This window comes from Globicephala melas, chromosome 18, assembly GCF_963455315.2.
Source record: "Globicephala melas chromosome 18, mGloMel1.2, whole genome shotgun sequence".
NCBI classification, from domain to species: Eukaryota; Metazoa; Chordata; class Mammalia; order Artiodactyla; family Delphinidae; genus Globicephala; species Globicephala melas.
In genome coordinates, this window is record NC_083331.1 from 11,904,737 (window position 1) to 11,923,380 (window position 18,644).

At 40.6% G+C, this 18,644-nt stretch overlaps 2 protein-coding genes across 7 annotated transcripts in view; both read right to left on the reverse strand.

Annotated features, from left to right (window-relative positions):
* SOHLH2 (spermatogenesis and oogenesis specific basic helix-loop-helix 2) overlaps positions 1–18,644 on the reverse strand; it is a 95,778-nt gene that overhangs the window by 36,241 nt on the left and 40,893 nt on the right. For 4 of the 6 annotated variants that reach the window (XM_060287973.1, XM_060287974.1, XM_060287975.1 and 1 more), the window contains one exon: positions 16,210–16,376. In XM_060287973.1, the coding sequence (XP_060143956.1) occupies positions 16,210–16,314 (105 nt within the window). In that variant the 5' untranslated portion in view covers positions 16,315–16,376. Of the gene's footprint in view, positions 1–4,365; positions 4,475–16,209; positions 16,377–17,229; positions 17,302–18,644 lie in introns of those variants that run through there. The other 2 variants (XM_060287977.1, XM_030882512.2) reach the window with 2 other exon arrangements.
* Positions 17,291–18,644, reverse strand: part of CCDC169 (coiled-coil domain containing 169) — a 45,001-nt gene continuing 43,647 nt past the window's right edge. Inside the window, 1 exon segment of the mRNA XM_060288264.1 lies at positions 17,291–17,390. Within this exon segment, the coding sequence (XP_060144247.1) occupies positions 17,291–17,390 (100 nt within the window).

Here is an 18,644-nt window from a genome sequence, read left to right on the forward strand (position 1 = left end):
GTCAGGCCCATTTCATCTTTGCTTCTGCTAACATTCTGCCTGCACTATCACTAGAATTGTTTTACTGGGGCATTTCTTCTCTATGTCTTTTATGCTGTGTTGTTTTTCTTTTTTTTTCCCCACTTTTGTTTTGGTAGCAATTTGACCCCATCTGCTTTCTAAATCTCAAGCTTTCCTGTTGATTTTTTTTTTTTTTTAATGTTCAGAGAGAGCTACTTTGTTCAAACCAAGATCCCATTAAGGACTATGAGTTGCACATGGTTGCTCTGTCTCCTGGGACTTTTAATTTAGAATGCCCCTCACTTGTTTTTTCTTTTCAATGATATTTACCTGTTGAAGGTATGGGCACACTGTTAAGTATCTCCTGCCAGGGAGACTGGGGTGGCTGGAACGTTGACAGGTGTGCTCAATTCATCATTGCCAGCCAATCCCACTCACCCACCCAACCCTATTTTAAACAGAACAAAAATTCAAACTCCTTAGCATGGCCTTTCACAGCCTAACATCAACCCATGTCACCAGCCTCATGTCCTACATTCTAAGAAGACAGCATAACACCTTCAAATGACCTTTGAAATTTGGAATTTCTGCAGTAGAGAGTATACGGAACCTTCTAGAGTGCTTCCTTTTCATTTTATAAACTTTCCTCATTCCCAGTGGTACTTGGAGCAAGGCGGGACTCTAAACCGCTGTGACGCTTTTGAGTGAAGCGTGTTTGTGAATCTCTGCTACCGCACAGGATTTCTTCTAGACAATTACACTGCCTTTGAAGCAAATGCCAAGCATTGAAACAGTCATTAACGAGTGGTCATAAAAGGAGTGATTATCTTTTTGTTTGTTTGTTTTGATTTTTGCAGTATGCGGCCCTCTCACTGTTGTGGCCTCTCCCGTTGCAGAGCACAGGGTCGGGACGCGCAGGCTCAGTGGCCATGGCTCATGGGCCCAGCCACTCTGCCGCATGTGGGATCTTCCCGGACCGGGGCACGAACCCGTGTCTCCTGCATCGGCAGGCGGACTCTCAACGACTGCGCCACCAGGGAAGCCCCATCTTTTTGTTTTTTAATTAACGAGGTTAACTGAAGCAACCTATGAATGTCCAAAAATAACCTCCTTCTACAGATAGGGTGACCATTTAATTTACCTTACAAACTGAGACACTTGAGAAAGGAGGTGCTATTAATAATTACACTAAAAAAAAAAACCCATATAAACCAGGATATCCCGGGCTGTGAATCACTTGTAAACCTTTCTATTAGAAAAGTTTATTTTCTTTTTCCTTTAGACCCTCCTGCCACTTTTATGCATCTGCATAAATACGTGTGATGTCTATGTAGTCTTGCCATAGATATTTATTAAGCCCCTACAAGAGGGCAGATGCTGTGCTGGGAATTCAAAGTGAACAGACAAGCTCTCTGCCCTCATGGGGCTTACATTCCAGGAGTCTTTTTTTTTTTTTTTTTCCTGCTGATAAGAAAGTATGGCTTTCAGTCCTTGGAACACAGGGAAAACAGTGGAGAAGCCCCAGTTCTACCAAAGCTATTACTGATCCTTTTTTTTAACAGTTTGATGCAGTGGGAAGAGGGCAAAGGCTTTCGAGGTATGCAGAACAGTGTCTGCCGCCTGTTCAGCGACTAACCAGCAGCTCTGAGTAAGATACTTAATGTGATCCTCATCGCGGGGGGCGGGGGGGCAATACTACTTACATCACAAGACTGTTATAAGGAGTAATGTTTGTACAATGCCCTGTAGGTGGTAGTTATTGCCATGTGTTCTCAGGTAATACCAAACCCGAGCACAAAACCCATCAAATCAACCTGATGGGGAAGGGGAGATGGAGAGAGAGAAATAAAAGGAAAGTATCTATGTCAGGCAGTGAAAACAGCCCTAAAAATCAAACTGCTCTCTGCATTACCTGAGCCACAGGGCTCGGGACACAGGGCCAACTGAGAAGCAAAGGTAAGTTTTGAACAACAGGCATCAGTCGCTAACTTGAGCCCTTTCCTGGATAGCACCTAGCGCTCCTGACCACATTCCCCTCAGAAGCCCAGTTCCCAAATTCTCCAGAATCGCTCAGCTAGTCTTGTGGAGAAAAGTCTAGAGCAAGCTTTGAAGGGCAGAACCCGGTACTGGGGAGAAACTGAGGAGAGAGGGAAAGAGATCCGGAAAGGGATGAGAAAGCCAAGTATCACTCACCGGTCCTTCTGTGCCGGAATCAAAGGTTTTGCAGTGCCTGGCAGCAGGACACAGAGGGCAGGAAATAAAGCAGCTCTGCAAAGAGCTGATTTGCTCTCCTGCCCAAGGCTCCTTCTCTGCCCCACAAAATCATCACACTAGGAATGTTCCTAATCAGACAAATCAGAACACTGCCCTAGTCCACTATTCCCAAGTAATTCAAATTAACTGAATAGCTTCTAATCAACTTCAATTTGAATATTTATATAGTTAAAAATATCTTGTTGATGGTGTAATATGAGCACAGGTGATGAGAAGGATCCACAGATAAGAATAAAAGGAAAATGAATAAAAGGTTCTAGTACATTAGGCTCTGGAAAACTGCTTTTAGTACCTCTAAGATTTTCACCTGTGAGACCACGATTTGAACCAATGCTAGGCCTCCTTTGGTGGAAATTTTTTTCCTATGTGAATTGCCTACTGCACTCTTTTAACAAAAGCAATACATATTCATTGTGGAAGGTTGGAAAATTCAAAACAGTCTAAAGAGAAAATAGAAAGCATCGAAGTCCAGCACTCAGGGATAAACACTACTACACCTTGCTGCAGATCTGTGAAGTGCGGGCAGTTTTTACCAGGTGACATCATCATCACCAGTGCTCTTCATCCACTCTGATTTCTGAGATCGGGGAAAGAGGCAGGGCACTCCAGTCTCTGCCATTTTTAAAACACTGGATTTCCATTTGCAATCTGTGGCAGGCTAAACCCTTAATTAGTAACAGCAGGTGCTGAAGTGCTTAAAGCAAATCACTCCTACATTTTAGTGAGCTGTTATTTATGTCAGTCTTATCACTGGGAGCAGCACTGACAACTAGCAGCAGCTGCAGGGCTGACGCCCTCATGGGGCAATTGTTGGCCTCCAGTTTCCCCAGGAGTCAAGGGATTTAAGCAGCTCTATCTGGAGAAACTGAGTGAGCTTCTCTCCCAGTGCAAACAAAAGGTTCAGTTGGGGCTTCAGACTACTAAGGGTGGGAAGCCACAGTTATTTATGTACTACTCGATAATATTTTATCCAGAGTTCCATTTTGTGCAGCTTTGCCTAATCCTGCACCCCCAAAATACTCTGAGTTTAAATAGGTACCTCCATTTTTAAATAATTAAGAAAAACCTCTTAAACTCGGTCCACTCCAAGTGGTAGTGATTCGGTTCAGAACGCTTGTTCTTAAGGAGTGAGGAAATTTAAGTATGCAGAACATTCTCAGGGGTAACAAAACTTAAGCAGCGCAAAAGGTTTCCCTCTCACATTTATCAAGACGTGAAATACTCAGAAGAAAGCCAACACCAGGTCACCTTGCTTTCTGGGGTCGGTGGGGTTTTGTTTATGCTTCCTTCCTAGTGGGCTGCTTTCATTTTTATCGAAAACAGTCACCAAACAGTCACCAAAACAGTCTGCCGAGGAAGGGGATGATAAATAAGGCGCGTCCAAAAGAGGCCAGGGGGCCTTTTGACTTCCGGGGAGGGTGGGCGGATGTGTGAAGAGGGCAGACGTGTCTTCCCGCCAACAGCACGGTCTCTACACACGTCTGCCTGTTTGAGGGTCAGCGCGGAGAGGGCAGTACAAGGACACTCTGGACGCCACGGCAGTGAGCACAGCGAAAAAAGGCACCTAGAGCTGTGCAGACAAGAGAGCTGAAGATCAACTTTTCCATATTCAATATGTTAAATAAACTTTCCTACACTCAAACTGAAAAGTGTGAAATCAACTTTCCTATATTCAGGCTGAAACCAAAGTTGTCACTCCCGTTTTTATCCGGCCACCAGCCCGAATATCTACGCTACGACGTCTTGCTCCCGCGTCGCCCCACCAACGGTCTGGGGCCGGAAGATGGGTTTGGGTTGGCGAGAGTCAAGAGCTCGAGGGAGTGACTCTGTGACACAGTCCAGTCGCCCTCCCTCCTCGGGCCTCCGCTCCGTCCTCGAGGTGGGCAGGCGCCCGCCGTGGGGCCCCAGGAGCGAGCCGGGACGCCCGGGGAAGCGGCCGGGACTGGCTCGCGCCCCGCAGTGGCCCCCGGGCCGTCCCCAGACGTACTGGCCTGCGCCCAGCGTGGCTGTGCCGCCCGACTGAGTCGCCGCGCCGACCCGCGCGCCGTTTTAAACGCAGCTGCCTCCCCTTCCTCCTTCTCCGCCTCTTACCTGCTCAAGGGTTTGGCCGAGCTCCGGGCGGATAATTGAGTCCGCCATGGCCCGTTGCCCACGTGCGGGTCCTGGGGCAGCCTCGCCACGGGAGGAGCTCGCAGCCAGTCCGTCGCGTCCGCCGCCCGCCGCGCGCCAATGGCTTCGTGCTCGCAGCTGGGGGGCGCCCGCCCCCGGCCCGCCCTTAAAGTGGCCCTGCAGCCAGCCGCTGCTCCGAGGGTCCCGGCTTCCGGGGGTGGGCGTACCCGGGGGGACGGGGATGGACGGCCCCAAGGTGCCCTGCAGGTCCTAAGGAGACCCCGTCACTGGTGCGCTGCCCACCCAAAGTTCCATTCCACGTGACCCCGAGACATCACACAGCTCAGGCCCCGGGTGGAACTGCCACTCCCCGCCTTGGGGCGGGTGGCGGGGCGCAAGGGCTTGTCTAAAAGTCTTCAGAGTGTCTTATGGGAACGCTTTCAAGTTTAAATATTAGGAATTAGCAAACTGGATTTTTTTCTTTTTCCAAGACAAACATATGAGAGGACAGGGAAGGTTGAGGACTGTTATGGTGCTTTCTTTCCAAACTACTAAGAAGCTAAAAATTTTAGAAGCATTTCATGTTGTCCTGTGAGTCAACAAATATTGTCCCTCTTTTTCTCAAGTGAGAAATCTCCAGGTGGCGGCTGCTATGTAATCCGCTTTGTTCGGCCTTGCTAGACATTATTATTGAGATCCACGAAGTGCCAGGACCTGTAAGGGATCCTTCCTCTTGTCTTTACTACTGTTCCCATTGCTAAAAGTCGGTGGGGGTGAGGGGGTGATGGTATCTTACGGTGTTTGTCACTCTGGATTTGCATAGACTCTTGACCTTACTTGAACATGTAATATGCACATGCTCTACTTGAACCACCATCTCTGATCTCTGGGCAAGCCTCCTGTTTCCTGAGCAGGCGGCGGTGTGTTCTGATTTAGATCATGACAGCATGCAAAAATATAGTGGTTGTCTACGATTTTCATGGGAAGAAAAGCGCAGATAAATTTCTGGTGGGATCATTCTGCACTATTTTTGGAAGTAAATGTACACATTTTAATAGATACGAATTTTGGTTCTTGATTGCTTTTCCACCTAATCAGGAACTGAGAGTGTCTAGCTAAACATCTGTGAAGCAGTTAGTTTGCCCAACAATATCAGCAGAGGTGAAATCATGCCCAGGCATTGGGGTAGGGGTGAATTGAGGCAGCTTTGAGCACTTCCCCCAGTCTGGTAATCAGTTTTGCCTTGACCTAAAGGTCTAGATTAGCAAGTCTGATGCTAAAAGTGACAAAGACATTGTGGAAACTGACACAGACTCATTGCTTTTAAATTTGAGTGGACGATGCCCCTAAGCTTATGTGAGAGGAAGTAATCATTCCTGTGTTGGAGGAAGCAAAAAGATAATAGAGCTCTTCAGTATCAAGAATATAAGAGCCAAGCTCCATAAGAACCAGATTAGATATTTAAATAGTTTTCAATCTCTTAAAACAAAGAAAAAGAAGCTTACTTTGTAAATGAGCAGGCATCTACTCTCATTGGGGGCGATTTTTGTCTCCCAAGGGACATTTTTTCATTGTCACAACAGGCATCTAGTGGGTAGAGGCCAAGGATGCTGCTAAACATCACACAATGCACAGAACAGCCTCCCAGAACAGAGAATTAATTATCTGGCCCCAAATGTCAGTAGCACTGAGGTTGAGAGGCTCTACTATAAACCTTCTGAATTACAGCATAGAATTATAAACCATTTAATTTCTTTATCACATTTAACATTCTTGAATCATACTCATTTTTATTATTGGAGACAAATGGGTAGATGGACTCTTTCTGTGGTTCCCTAGAGTAACAATATGCTACTTATATTCTTGATGGAAAACTGAATACCAAGAATCATAAAATATAACAAGAATAATTCTACATAGAGAAATATATTTAAAAATTTGCATTCAAAGTAACAATTCAAACTGCCTCTTAGAAAATGGTTTTCCAATCACTTAAAATTATTAGCATTTATAGCATATGCATTACATTATTCCCCCCAAAACTAAATTATAATTGTATATTTTTCACAATATGCAAATTACAATTAGATTTGTAAGTAATACAGTACACATGGTCTCTTCAGATGAACTCATGAAGAACCTATGCTTAAAATGTTTGGAAATTTTCCATCCAGCTATTTTATAGGAACTGTTCTATATAAGCTATGTTCAGTATTGTTGTTTACCTGTCTTGTTCTCAGAATCACAGAAATTTAGAACTCAATAAGAACCTAGAGATTACCTAATTGTCCTTTCCTTTCAAAGATGCTGAGGCCCAAATAATGTTCTCATAAGTAGGTAGGACTGTAACTATGGATGTTGAAAGCCAGAGAATTAACTAATTTCGATCATTTTTCCTAATAATTTCTTACATTTACTAATGTACTGAACTCACTTTTAAAATGCATATACTTTCAAACACTATGCTTGCAATATTTTTGGAGTATTAAATCCAAGAGTCTACCATAACTTGACTAACCATTAAGTTCCATTATACAATTATAAACAGAGATATTTTCATAATATTAACTGAGGAAGGTGATTTTTGCTTCCACTTTTGCCATCTTCCCCAATCTCCTTTCAGGCAGTTCATCATAGAATAACCAGAATAACCTTTTAAAATATGTCAGAATATTAACTCCCTTTCTCAAAACCCTCCTGTCAGAAAAAAATCTAAATTCTTTTCCATGTCTAACAAGGCTTTATACCATCTGACTTCACCAACTTTACCTCTCCCCATTGTTATGACCTCTCATCACACTGCCTTATTCTTCCTAAAATACCAGGTAAGTACAAAGCTAGAATACTTTGCGCTTGTTCTCCCTTCTGCTTGGAATGCTCTTCCCCAGATTTCTCCATTTCATGTAGATTTGTTATGTCACTTCCTTGGATACTCCTATCAGAATCTAACCCCTCACTCTCTTTTTCTTTACATCATTTTTCTAATGTTATACAGCATATGTATTTGTTTTTATTTGTCTTTTCTCCCCCTCTAGAAGAGAAAATTTGTCTGTATTATCCACTACTACCACCTTGGCCTAGAAAAGTGCCTGGCTTCGTAGCAGGCACTAAAATATTTGAATGAATGAATGAAAGTCATTTCAGTAGCTGATTGGTGTATGCAGATTTGGGATTCTGGTCTTTCTGCCTCCAAGTCTACATTCTGTGCTTTATTTCATAATGCCACTCATTTCATCATGGAAAGAAAAAGAGAAGGTCTGGAGGAAAGGAAAAAATATTGCAGGCACCAAAATGACAAGCTTGGTATCTCAGAGTTGGAATAGTGTCCATTATGTTGAGGGGGGGCACAGGAAAGATGGAAAGGTCGGTTTTAATCTCATCCCTTCCCCATTTAACGTGTGCAAGGCTCCTCTGCTTATCAAATTAAGTTCTCATTCCTCAGTGTGGCAGTAGGGCCCACATTATCTTGCCCTTATCTGGCTTTCTAGGTTCAGCTTTTAATCAAGTCAACTAGATTGAACTAGATCAAGTCAACAAGATTCCCTGATAGTGTCCTGGCATTCTCCCCAGTGTAAGATCCCCCCAAACAGACAGAGTAACCTCTTTCTTGAGACTATAGTGCTGAAGGGATGAATCACCTGAAGCCTGGAGAAGCCCTGAACTACCTTCAAAGGATAAGACAGCATTGGCCAGCTACCCCCTGTGAGCACAGTTCACTAATTTGGGAACTGCCCCAGATATTTCCTCTGATCCTCCCCAGCTGCTAACTCATTTATCCCTTGGTCTTCTTTGGTTCCGATTTCAACCTAAAAACGTTCCCTGTTATCCCTATATCAAAGAGGCTAGGACCCCTCCTGTTCACATGCCTCCTTTCTGACTCCGGGTCAGTTCTCCTAAGCTGAACGTTCAGCTCTGGTGACTGCATGGTGTAAGGTTTAGCACACTCACCCCTGAACATTCTCCTTCATCCTGGCTTGGGGTCTCTCCCAGACTACCGTCCGACATGCACTTTCCTTTTGTGGTTAATTTGAGAAGACAACAGGAAAATTCCCAAGGCATTCCCAACTCCATCTCACATCTCTGCTTCAACAATTAGAATTCATTTTAAATAGCGTGATAAGGCAGGGATTATTTTACTACACCTTGTATCCTAGTAGCCAGGACATAGAGGGTGATCAGTAAATATATGTTTTCCCAGTGAGTTAGGAACCATTGCCCTTAGGCAGTGATGAAGGTCAAAGAATAGTACCAACTTCTAATGATGCCCTGCAGCCGATTACACTAAGATGCGACAGTTTTCTCATCATCCAATATACCAATTCACTTTCAACAGGGTTTAGTTCTACTGAATTAAGATGAGGCAGATCTGCCTCATTTTAACCAAAAGTCTTTACTAGGAAATGTGGAGCTAAACCAAAGTGACTTTATAACTATGGATGAGGGAGGCTGTGTCACTCAAGGTCCAGAGCGAGGGTAGACGCTGCCACGTTGATTAATCTTCTAGGCATCCTCCCAGGTAACCACACAACAGAACCATTAGAAGCAGCTCCCATGAAGTCATTGATTACTACTGCTCTATTGCTTGAGGAGATCAGTAGTTACAAAGTCACTCATTCTCCTTTAGCCACAAAGACTGCTGACTTGAAGTCCTGTGGAATTTCTACATCACAAACAAGCCAGACAATCTTAAAGGAGAGAAGTCTGGGGTATGTGAAGGTGGGGATGAGGTGAAGGAGAAAAAATGATGTTCACACTTTCCTTGTAAATGCTTACATGTATACTAACATGATTTAAAGTCAGCTGGAGGAATTTTTATTTTTTTATTATGAAAAATTTCATACATACCCAAGAGTACATATATGAAAGATGTACAATAAAGTATGAGTGTACCTATCACCCAGCCTAAGACACTATCAATAATTTTGAAATATTTTCCGCTCCCATTCCCAGTCTCCTTTCTCTTTCAAGGTATAAAGATTATTTATCCTTTTCTTTTAACTGCTGAACCTGAATGGATTGTATTGTGAGAGAGAATAAACCTCTGTGTGAAGCCTCTGAGGTCTGTTGTTTCTTATAGTTGTTTCTTATAGTCATAATGCAGATATTGATAACTTGAATTTAGGTGCTGCATTAACAAAATACTAAAACAAGTGGCATGGTGTTAACTTAGCAGGTCTGCAGTGGGAGGCAGGGACACAATGTGACAGTGGAAACCTGGAAGTCCCTATTATGTCACAGCAGAACAAGTGCTTAATAATACTAATGATGATGATGAAGATGATGTGTGCTTGACGTTACTGGCTGCCTTTGACAAGGCAGAAGAAAAAAATGAGCTTGGGATATAATCAGCCACTTTGTAAGGAAAAGGGAATAGAGAGAGTCTCAGGGAGAATCTAGAAATTTGGGGCATCAAAGGGCATAAGGGGCTGGAAAGGCCAACAACTCTGAGAGCCAAAAAGCAAGAGATAAGACCGAGAAGGGTTTTGAGCAACAAGAGGCCACTAAGACAGCCTGTGGCAAAGATCAGGTTATGGGTGTTAACTTTATATCCTAACCTATTATTTCAAATAGCTGCAAGGCAGCTGCCATTAGGTAGAGAGAGAGGCCAAAGAAACAAATCATGCTCTAAAATTATCATTATTATACATGGAATTGACTACGATTTTGATGGAGCTATATTATCCAAGAAACCATAAACTTAGACTGAAAAGCTTTTGACTCCTTGAACTATGATGCCACCATCCATGGGAACCCAAGTTTGTTCTAACAGAAAATGAGTTCTAAAAGCTGTGCATCTCTAAATGAGGGTCTAACCTCCACTGCCTACTTCAAATATGAACCAGAAGACTGAAATGAAAGAAACTCCCAAGGAGTAGAGTTAGAGGTCATTAAGAAAAATGGAGAAGAACATTCCTACCAGGAAGTAGAATCAGGGCCTGATCAAGGAACCCACCCAATTCCCAGGGAAGAGGGCTTTCACCATGTCTGCCCAACAGGATTCCATAAATGCTATGGATCAGTGATGCTGTGCATTCTTCCTTTTCTGAGTGAAAGTGATTAAGGGTATCTTCCCCTCAGACATGGATTGGTACATTACACGGTTGTTTGGGCCCAGCCTCTGTTTGGCTTAGACTGTGCAGCATTTGTACAAGGCTTTAAAGAGCAGTATCCTAGAAACAAATTGATGAAAGAGCAAGAGATTCTGTTTAGTAAAAAAAAAAAAAAAAAATTATTCTGGTTATGTTCAGCAGACTGGAAAATACACTGAGTTAGAATCACTTTAAAAATATCAATTGAAATTCTAGATTCTTACTCAATGACGCAGGCAGGCCAGGGGCCATCACTATCAATGAATGGCTGAATTTATCTCTATGTAGTTGCAAAGAAAGATACCATTATCTACTGAAAACAATATCCAAAGACTTGTAAGTCTTACTAAAAATATTGTTTGATACTATATTAGTGAGCATAGGCTGCTTCAACAAGTAAAATCCAGATCTCAGTAACTTAACACACACACACACACACACACACACACACACACACACTCACTCACTCACAAAAAGGATTTACTTTTCACATACACCACGATCAAATGAGGGCTAGCCAGGTAAGAGAAATGGATTTGCTATATGTGATTTTAGTACTTATTTTTTATCACATTGAGATATCAGAATTGAAAACAAACTTACGGCTACCAGGGGGTAAGGGTGGAGAGGGATAAACTGGGAGTAGATTAGGATTGACATATACACACTACTGTATATAAAATAGATAACTAAAAAGGACCTGCTGTATAGCACAGGGAACTCTACTCAACACTCTGTAATGACCTATGTGGGAAAAGAATCTAAAAAAGAGTGTATATATGTGTATGTATAACTGATTCACTTTGCTGTACACCTGAAACTAACACAACATTGTAAATCAACTGTACTCCAACAAAAATTTTAAAAAAATAAAGCAAATAAACTTTTTTTTAAAAAAAGATATCAGAATTGTTTCAAATAAAAGGGTTTTCCAGCCCCCTCCCCTTCCCTATCACATACACATAAAGGTACCTTTGAAATCAATTAGTTCTATCTTCATTCTACAGAGTAGACACTTAAGACAGGAAAGTTAAGTAAACACCCCTAAGTTAATTAGCTTGTTAAAACATGTTCCCTTCTAGTACTCCACAAGTTTCCTCTCTCCCTCTCCACCTATCTCTGAATAATCACTTGGAGCCTACCTCATCTTCCCCTGTAGAGCTGGACAGGAAATTTGTGTAACAGAACACATTTTTGGCACTATCAGTAGACTGAAGCCCTCTTTTTGTAGCCTCTCCTATATTTTTAAATCGTTAAAATCATATTTTATGTGTGACATTGTACATTGTGTTAACATTCTAACATTAAGTCCTCCCACGATCCTATAAACTCTTTTGCAAACATCCATTTAAGTTAAACAAAATGTATTAAGTGCCTGTCCTATGCTAGGTACTAAACTAGCTGGTGACAAATGATGAATAAGAGTGTTCATTACATTAAACTGCTGGAGATAAATTACACTGAAGTACTTCAGAACACAAGAAATACATGAGAAGAAAGAATTTTAGTATAAGATAGCAAATGCTAACTGCTGCATAATATTTAACCATGTGGATGAATCACAGTCTGCTTAAGCATCTCCCTATAATTGTGCATCGAGAGAGTATCCATTTTGGGGTATTATAAATAATACTGATAAAGTGATTGTCCTTGTATGTTTTCTATATGCAGGATTTTTCATTAGAATAGATTACTAGAAGTACAAATATTAAGTCAACATATTAACATTAAGGCTATTCAAGAATATAATAAAATTGTCTTCCAAAAGAATTATATGAATTTTTACTCCCACCTGCAGTATATTAGAACTTCTTAACTTCAGATCTATTAGCACTGAAAATTATCTTTTTGAAAACCACTGTTTATTTTATAGGTGAAAAATGGTATCTAATTTCAGTTTACATTTAACAAATGGACATTGATACTATTACACCTGATTTTGTTAGTTTTGGCTAGTGGTAAAGCAGCCCAGTTTTGAAAGTTCATATTTACAGCCTATACATACACAGCCTATATGATGCAACCAACATATATTTTAGGGAGTTATTTTTGGCTCTAGTTTTCCTATCGGATAAATGGGCAGGGAATCACAGTATCTTAGCATCAGAAGGGATATTGGCAGTCATTGAATCCAACTTCCACCCACTGCAGGAGTCCTTTCTATAACATCCCTGACAAAGGGACACCTAGCCACTGCTTGAACAGTTCCAATGATGATAATCTCACTGTTGGGTAGTTCTCTGGATGATAATACTCTCTCTGTAACTGAGATAGAAATATGAAATTGCTTTATAAAGTTAAAAGGATGCTCTAAAAATTCAAGGTTTTTCTAATTCATAGGTCAGATTAATCTGATGTTAACTTGTTTTGAAAATAGTGCCCTACTGTCAAAATCATATGATCTTGCGCTTCCCTGGTGGCGCAGTGGTTGAGAGTCCGCCTGCCGATGCAGGGGACATGGGTTCGTGCCCCAGTCCGGGAAGATCCCACATGCTGCGGAGCGGCTGGGCCCGTGAGCCATAGCCGCTGAGCCTGCGCGTCCGGAGCCTGTGCTCCGCAACGGGAGAGGACACAACAGTGAGAGGGCCGCGTACTACAAAAAAAGAAAAAGAAAAAAAGAAAAAAAAGATATGATCTTGCATTTAAATAGTGCTTTATTATTTTAAAGATACTTTCATACCTCAGTCACATTTAGTGATTTAATAGCAGTTTTTACTATTCTGGTATGCTTACCTCTCTTTAAATGCCAAAAATCCTAGCATCACTGTTGTCATAATTCTGTTTTTCTGGTATTAAAAAAATAAAAAATCTAAATTATTTACATCTTGAAATAACTATAATTCAATTACTCAATTTACTTAAAAAAATCACATATAATATGTGGTCTAGACAGGCTCCCACTTGGGCACACAGCAAAAAGAAACCAATTATTGCAAGAAATAATTCTTAGTCCAAAATAAAGTTTCTGGTCCAGTAGAATATGACTTTCAAAGTACTAAAATTGATATAAGTAACTCTGCACTGTAATCTCCAGCTATACATGATAAAACTAATGAAGATGATGAAAACTAGAAAAAATTTTGAAACAAAAACTATATAGCTCTCTATAAATTAGAAAAAAAACCTAATCCTAGTCAAAAGTCAAAAGGTGCTTTATAAATATCTCTACACGGTTATTAAACAAGAAATGGGATTATTCAAAAGAAGTCAAGGAAATACTGGGAAGTAGCATATAAGCTTCATTGTTCTTTTGACTAGCGTAGTATCTGAAACAGCTTCTTAGGTGGAAAATTATGCTAATAATATACTCTTGACTCAACAATGGCACTAACGACAATGCATTTTGATGTTTAAGATCATATTTTCTAAGATCAAATAATATTCCATTAAAATTTATCTGCGGGCTTCCCTAGCGGCGCAGTGGTTGGGAGTCTGCCTGCCGATGCAGGGGACGTGGGTTTGTGCCCCGGTCCAGGAGGATCCCACGTGCCGCAGAGCGGCTGGGCCCGTGGGCCATGGCCGCTGGGCCTGCACGTCTGGAGCCTGTGCTCCGCGACGGGAGAGGCCACAGCGGTGAGAGGCCCACGTACCACAAAAAAAAAAAAAAAAAAAAAAATTATCTTCTAGTTTATATTAAAAGGTTAACATATGTTTAACATTTTTTATAACAGCTTTATTGAGGTATAAATCATATAACATGCAATTAACCCATGTAAGGTGCTTTCCATGCTTTTTTGGTTCATTCATGAAGTTGTACAACTATCACCATGATTAATTTTAGAACATTTTAATCACCCCCCCAAGAAACCCTATACACATTAGCAGTCATTCTCCATCACCCACCCTTCCCCCAGCCCTGCCAGCCTTCAGCTACTACTATTAACCTATTTTCTGTCCATATGGATTTGTCTATTCTCGCCATTTCATATAAATGGAATCATACAATATGTGACTGGCTTCTTTCACTCAGGATAATGTTTTCAAGGTCCATCCATGTTGTAGCATATGTCAGTCCTTCATTCCTTTTTACTGCTGAATAATATTCCATTGTTTGGATATACCACAATTTGTTTACCCATTCATCAGTTGATGGACATTTAGGTTGTTTCCACTTTTTAGCTATTATGAATAATGTTGCTCTAATCATTTGTGCACACATTTTTACGTGCACATAGGTTTTCATTTCTTAGGGCTGTACACAGAGGAGTGGAATTGCTGGGTCACATGGTAACTCTATGTTTAACCTTTTGAGGAACCAACAGACTGTTTTCAGAGTGATGGTGCCATTTTACAGCCCCACCAGCAGTGTAAGAGGGTTCCAATTTCTCCACATCATCATTATTATTCATTAATATCTGTCTTTTTTATTATCACAACATCTGTTTTTATAAATGGTACTTTTTAATATTTTGTAATAATTTAGACATTAAAATTGTTTTAATATATTAAATATTATTTACTGATATTTTGCTTTATGAATTCTGAACTCTTCAAATACTGATATTAATATATATTTCAGTATTAAACAAAACAGAGACCCCAAACTATCATTTTTGCACTGATTATTTCAATAAATAATTGCAAGTCCTCATAAAGCTTTACATGACAAATTACCTTCAGAGCTTAGTATTAGGTACAGCTTTTTCTCCACTTGTATATTTCCTTATACAAAAAAATGCGAGCTGTGTAACTCACTCTTTGTGCTGATTACTAGAAAGCTTAAAGATAGAGCTTTTTCTTAGTTGGGAATCTTGCAAAACTTTAACTTTTATTTTTATCTTTTATCTTATGAGTCTTGTTTTTATATCTCTATATTTAGTAAAAGGTAACACAATCCTTTTTAGAGAGAAAATAGGGTATAAAAAAGTAAACAAATACATATGTAGTATCTAGTAATTATTTAATAAAATGAGTCATGGTACCTGATATCTATAGTTAGCTTAAGAATGGGGGAGAGGGAGCTTCCTTGGTGGCGCAGTGGTTGAGAGTCCGCCTGCCGATGCAGGGGACACGGGTTCGTGCCCTGGTCTGAGAAGATCCCACATGCCGCAGAGTGGCTGGGCCCGTGAGCCATGGCCGCTGAGCCTGCGTGTCCAAAGCCTGTGCTCCGCAACGGGAGAGGCCACAACAGTGAGAGGCCCACGTACCACAAAAAAAAATAAAAAAGAATGGGGGAGAGGGGCTTCCCTGGTGGTGCAGTAGGTAAGACTCCACGCCCCCAATGCAGGGGGCCCGGGTTCGATCCCTGGTTGGGGAACTAGATCCCCCATGCATGCTGCAACCAGGAAGTCCACATGCTGCAACTAAATATCCCGCACACCGCAATGAAGGTCCTGCGTGCTGCAACTAAGACCTGACGCAGCCAAACTAAATAAATAAGTAAATATTAAAAAAAAAAATAGAAAGTTACTTTATATTTCTCTGCATTACTTTTTAAAGTCACATAAAAGAATTATTTGTCTATATGAAATACATGCATTCTTCCTTAAAGAAAAAAAGTGAGTATCTATAAGTAGTTATAGAAATACATTTGGCATGCATTACTGGTGATACTGAATATAATTTAGGTTTTTGGTGCCAGAAACTGTACTTACCTCTGAGTGATTTCTGTAAAGTTAGAAGTCCAATAATTTCACTTATTAAGTTAGGCGAAAAAATCATATGAACCTTCCAGACCTAGGTGATAGTAACAAAACAATCTAAACCAAATAGGAGAATTGAATAAAATTTTTAATACCTTAAAAGAACACTTCTTGGGCTTCCCTGGTGGCGCAGTGGTTGAGAGTCCGCCTGCCAATGCAGGGGACACGGGTTCACGCCCCGGTCCGGGAAGATCCCACATGTCGTGGAGCGGCTGGGCCCGTGAGCCATGGCCACTGAGCCTGCGCGTCCGGAGCCTGTGCTCTGCAACGGGAGAGGCCACAACAGTGAGAGGCCTGCGTACCGCAAAAAAAAAAAAAAAAAAAGAACACTTCTTGTACCCTCATTCTATTTCCACTCTATACTTGAGTATCATGAACACTTGGCAAAGTTTGGTCAAAAGGGCCATCACTATAAATTAATAAACATAAAGTTTGGTCCAAAGGGCCATCACTATAAATTAATAAACATCACTAGGCCATCACTATAAATTAATAAACATCATAAAATGACTTAAATTACCATGTGCTAAGTGGCAAGACCTTGCAGTTGAGTAAGTATTAATTTTCCAGAATAGTAGGAAACCTTAGCAATTGTATAGTTTGCCTCAGTCATTTTACAGATGTGGGAAATGAAGATGAGGTGAAAGAACTTGCCCCAAATGTCCTAAGTTCACAGCAGGGTGGGAACTATACCCAAGCTGATGCCTGTTTCCACAATACATGATAGTTCAAATCAAAGTTTAAAATGCATCTGATTTGCAGCTTTGTTTAAACCTTGAGTTTTAAAGAGCTGAACATGATATAGTGTAAAATAGCAAAAAGTTTTGATGAACGCACATTTTTAGCTAACAGCCAACTAGAATCCAAATAAAATAACAATGTTACTATCAGAGCAGATCATGGGCATATTATTAAAAGCAAGCGTAATGATGTCAACCTTAACGCTTTCTAGGATATTTTTAAAATCATAAGAATGCTATTAGATGGTATAGGGTCACTTGAGAAAATTACTTTCATACAAGCAAAGGAACAAACTTCTGGAAGAAGAGCTAAAGAGAAGTTCGATAGCTCTTTCTTATCTATTCCAATCCCTGAAAAGTGTGTGGAACACTAACTTCAGAAGTTGAAGATTACAGATGAAAAAAGGGAAGAAATAGTAAACCACACAGTCTGGAATCACAGATTGAGTTTTGGAAGATGGTTTGATCTTGAAATCTTTTTTACTGGTCCTCTCATGGCATTCATTGTCTTCTGATTAACTGAATTACATCTTCCCCTGAAATAAAATAAGTGTTAATGGTGACTTTTCATTCGTCGTTGTGTACAACAAAACGACATTGTATGGCACGTGGGGAGGACTGTATGTTTCACCTAGCTGACCCAGCTCACAGTCCTTCATAAAGAAATTTCCCTATGCAGATTTTCTGCTTACTGTATAATCCTAAACAGCAATATGTTACACCATATCATCTTGTCAAGCTAGAGAGGCAACTAGCTCAAGAGCAGATAATCCAAAGGCTTGGAAGCAGCCCATGAGGCGGCCTAATGTGGAGAGCTTTGTCCAAAGAGGGATGAGATCCCCAAGAGGGATGATACTTGCCTCTGGAAACGTAAATTAAAGCTAGGAAAATACATAGAGAGAGGCCATGAAGTAGAGCAGGGACAAGGTGGAAATAAGGATCCATGAGTAAACCAAAGATATGTGACCTAAAATTACAATAAAATTGAAACTCTGATATATACCAAGGTCTATGATATAAAAGTGATATAGAAAGTGAAGATAGCAGTTGGTAATGAGAAGAAAAATGAAGTGGAGAATAAACTAGGGGTCTATTATACTTCAAATAGTAATAACACCATTTTTATAGCAGATAATCTGTGTCAGGGACTGTTCTAAATTTTATTTATTTATTTACTCGTATCAACTTCACAAAATCCCTATGGTGTAGACACTATCATTAGCCCTGTTAGATAGAAGAAAGAAACAAAGTTATATAGTTAGTAGGTAGATCTGTAATTTGAATTCAGGAAGTCAGAGTTCAAAGTCTGTGCCTTTAATTTCCATTCTATATGGCAAATCACTAAGGTGATGATCCATGAACATCTGCTAAGGTCTTTAAATCTTCCCTGAATTCTAATTCTAATATCTGTGGGCCCAATTATATTGGAATTCCTGTTCTTAGATTTCCATGGGATCACCTTTCCCTTACTGACTTACATATCTTTATAAAGCCAACTTCCCCGTATGCTCACTTGATGTAGTAAGAGCCAGCTTCAATTCCCTGCAAGGTGCTTTAAAAAATATTTTTCTCAGCGAGTGATGTCAGCAAAAATGAGGGAATAGAGACCTCCAAAACTTATTTCCTCCATAAAAGCAATGAGAAAATCGGCAAAAATGGTCAGAAGCAACTTTTTCAGAAGTCTAAAAATTAACCAAAGGCTTGCAGCAATCCTGGAGAACTTAATACACACACACACACACACACACACACACACACACACACACACACACACACACAACTGAAACTCT